At 36.2% G+C, this 3,063-nt stretch overlaps 1 protein-coding gene across 4 annotated transcripts in view; it reads left to right on the forward strand.

The window, feature by feature from the left end:
• Window positions 1-3,063, forward strand: part of LOC107699024 (nck-associated protein 1) — a 53,826-nt gene that overhangs the window by 8,021 nt on the left and 42,742 nt on the right. For 2 of the 4 annotated variants that reach the window (XM_016500182.1, XM_016500183.1), the window contains exon 2: window positions 1,011-1,028. The exons of the other annotated variants lie outside the window; for them this stretch is intronic. In XM_016500182.1, the coding sequence (XP_016355668.1) occupies window positions 1,011-1,028 (18 nt within the window). The remainder of the gene's footprint in view (window positions 1-1,010; window positions 1,029-3,063) is intronic. 4 annotated transcript variants of the gene reach the window in all.

A 3,063-nucleotide genomic window follows, 5' to 3' on the forward strand; every position in this document is an offset into this window, starting at 1 on the left:
TTATACAGGAGATAAAATTTGACTGTACTTTTATTTAATCCAAACTGTGTTCATATTTACATCCTGCTAGAGATAATCAGCCAAGAATTACAATTAACTGACTAAAAAAAAAAAAAAAACTTTTTTCTGATGGACTGATATGACATAAACACTGTTAACTATACATTTGTACATTCTCTAACAGGCATATTTTGGTTACACAGTTCATTTAAAAGCCTCTGGTGTGTAAAAATAGTGACTTGGTACCGAAATACCGGGTCTTTTGACAACACTAGTATGAGCAGTGTGAGATGTGATTACAGATAACCCAGGATTCCGTTTATGATGTGATAACCCCATTTCTGGGGTTTAGGATGACCCAGGGTTAACCATTTCAAGTGTGAAAAGCCCTTTAGTGCACTACTTGATGTAGCATCTAGTACACTTACCTGCTTGACCAGAATAGATTCAGTCTGAGATCAATGACAGTTCACTGTAATTGGCCCTTCTGTCTTATTCTGTGCATGAGATGCTTTGATGCATTGGATAAAGCAGATAATAATGACATTTTTGTTTGCTTGTCTGTTTTGTTTGTTTGCTCGTTCTATCCTTGCAGTGTGTTTCTGTTCGTCATTCTTTAAGTTCAGATCTGATTTCAGTCATTTTGTGAACATGTTGACCTTGGTTCCCTTTTACTTGCATGGATTATGTTTCTTTGACTAATCACCAACTTCCTGGTCTTTTCTTGAAAATGGACGTGAATTCTGAACTCAGCCCACAGTGATCCTGCTCCCGGAGGAGTGAATTCTGCATGGTGTCAATTTTAGCTCTGGGAACGACTGCCTCTCAATGCACTGTGTGACCCAACTGACCCCTTGCGTCCCTCCTTAGGACCCGAACCAACACACTAACCGGAACGACTTACAATTAGTTCCCAAAGCTAAATTGTTTTGAAGTGAACATGCATGGTAGACGTTGGAACCTGTGTTTATGTGTAATTTTCTCTCTTTCTGTTACAATGCTTCCCCCAGCAAGGACAAGTTTGGAAGGTTTGCACAGCTTTTCACCTTCCTAAAATCTCAGTCTCCCCCTTCCCCCCGCTCTCCTACCAGTTTCATGTCCCATGATATTTCTGTACGCAACTCACAAAAAAAGGCCCTTCCCAAACTGTAGCACCTGCAGGACTCTTCTGTTTAATCTTTTTTCAAACCGATTTATTTCTATTTCTTTTGCGAAGTGAGTTTCGTTTTAATTGTTGTTTTGCGATCCTAAACTTATGCCAGTCTTACAGATGTTGAGAGCTGGGCGATATAGCTTAAACAATTTCTCAATTATATCTCAATATTTTTGCTGCATTTTGACAATGTCTATTAATGTATGTGCTCTAAAACGGTTTTCTTATTTTTATGTTTTAATATACAGGTGCATCTCAATAAATTAGAATGTCATGGAAAAGTTCATTTATTTCAGTAATTCAACTCAAATTGTGAAACTCGTGTATTAAATAAATTCAATGCACAAGACTTAAAATACTTCAGTCTGTGTGCGTTGAATGTATTTAATACACGAGTTTCACAATTTGAGTTGAATTACTGAAATAAATGAACTTTTCCACGACATTCTAATTTATTGAGATGCACCTGTATATAAAGGAGTTCTTTTCAACAGCTATTTTTACATCATTGATTCAAAATGTTTAGTAAAATACAATTCTTTCATGTTAAAATTCTAAGCTAAAGCAAAAATCAATAGTTTTTGTCAACATCAAATCAATTAATGTTTATCCATATTTTATACTGTACATTATACATTTGTGATGCCTAAATTTCATTCAGCATGATAATGTACGATATGAAATATGATTAAATGTTCACTTTTAGATGATTGCTCCTAAAATGTTAATTATTTACCTTTATCTACCACTTTCCATTTAAGTTAGCACTATATGACAAAAGTAAATATAGGCCGATTCACTAATATCGCCCAGCCAAATATATGTAACTACAAACCTTTGCTTACATTTGTTGGGGTAATATTATTAATGCATGAGGCTTATTTTTCTTTTATTTTCCATTTTTCCATTATTTGTTTGTTTTATTTTTACCATCCTCTTTATTTTCACCAAGTTTGCTTTTAACTGCAAAGCACCAGTTGGATGTCACTACGATAAAGAACAAGGAAGAACAGAACCAGCCGTTTTTGAGGCGTAGTGTAGATTCTCTGTGGGTTTATTTATTTACTAAATTATCAGTGGGCATGGGAGTAATTTAGCTAATGTAAATTTAATGTTAGTGGGTTTCACTCTGTTACCCTGAGCTAACTGCCGGTTTGCATTATTTCCAGGGCCTGCGTGTAATCCCCGTCAGTTTGCTAGCCATGCGGTGTCTTTTTTTTGGGAACGACCTAATGGGCTTTGTAAAAAAAAAAACACGTTGTCTTACAGCACCCAGAGCCTCTGTGTGTTGCCATGCACACTGGGAATGGTCTTGAGGTTCGATGCTGCGTTAGCCATAGGTGCATGTAAAGCATCATGTAACGTGTCATGTGACCATACACACTGCCCTGCACGTCCACTGGCACAGCTCCTTCACTCTGTAAGACACTCACCTCTTACAGAACAGCCAGCCAATCAGATGCACTGTCCAGCAAACCCACCATCTCTCTGTTGCTCTCTCTCTCTCCAGGACTGTTTCTGATCATACACTGCTGTCTGTGTTCCACTAACTGCTCTCCAACTTCTCACGCAGCACCTTGTCCGTCTGAAGAGCATTTTCAATTCTGTCCTCTCTCTTTTCCTCTTTTTTCCTTTTTATCTGTCCTTCCATTAGGGTTGGGAATCCAGAACGTTAACATTTTAAAAACAAAACTGGAACAATGTACTAAAATACTTTTGTGTTTGCATTCTTAATTGATTGTGACACTGTGCTCAACAAAATAATGAGATTTAAAAAAAAAAAAATCAACTTTTTTTTTTTATTACATCATACATACTGGTTGTAGTTCGATTCCCAAACTATTAAACTTATTGTATTTGGTTAAATTAGTCAAAAATATGTGTATATATATATATATATATATATATAT

The sequence above is a fragment of the Sinocyclocheilus anshuiensis genome, unplaced genomic scaffold (genome assembly GCF_001515605.1).
Source record: "Sinocyclocheilus anshuiensis isolate Anshui unplaced genomic scaffold, SAMN03320099.WGS_v1.1 scaffold18, whole genome shotgun sequence".
Classification (NCBI taxonomy): domain Eukaryota; kingdom Metazoa; phylum Chordata; class Actinopteri; order Cypriniformes; family Cyprinidae; genus Sinocyclocheilus; species Sinocyclocheilus anshuiensis.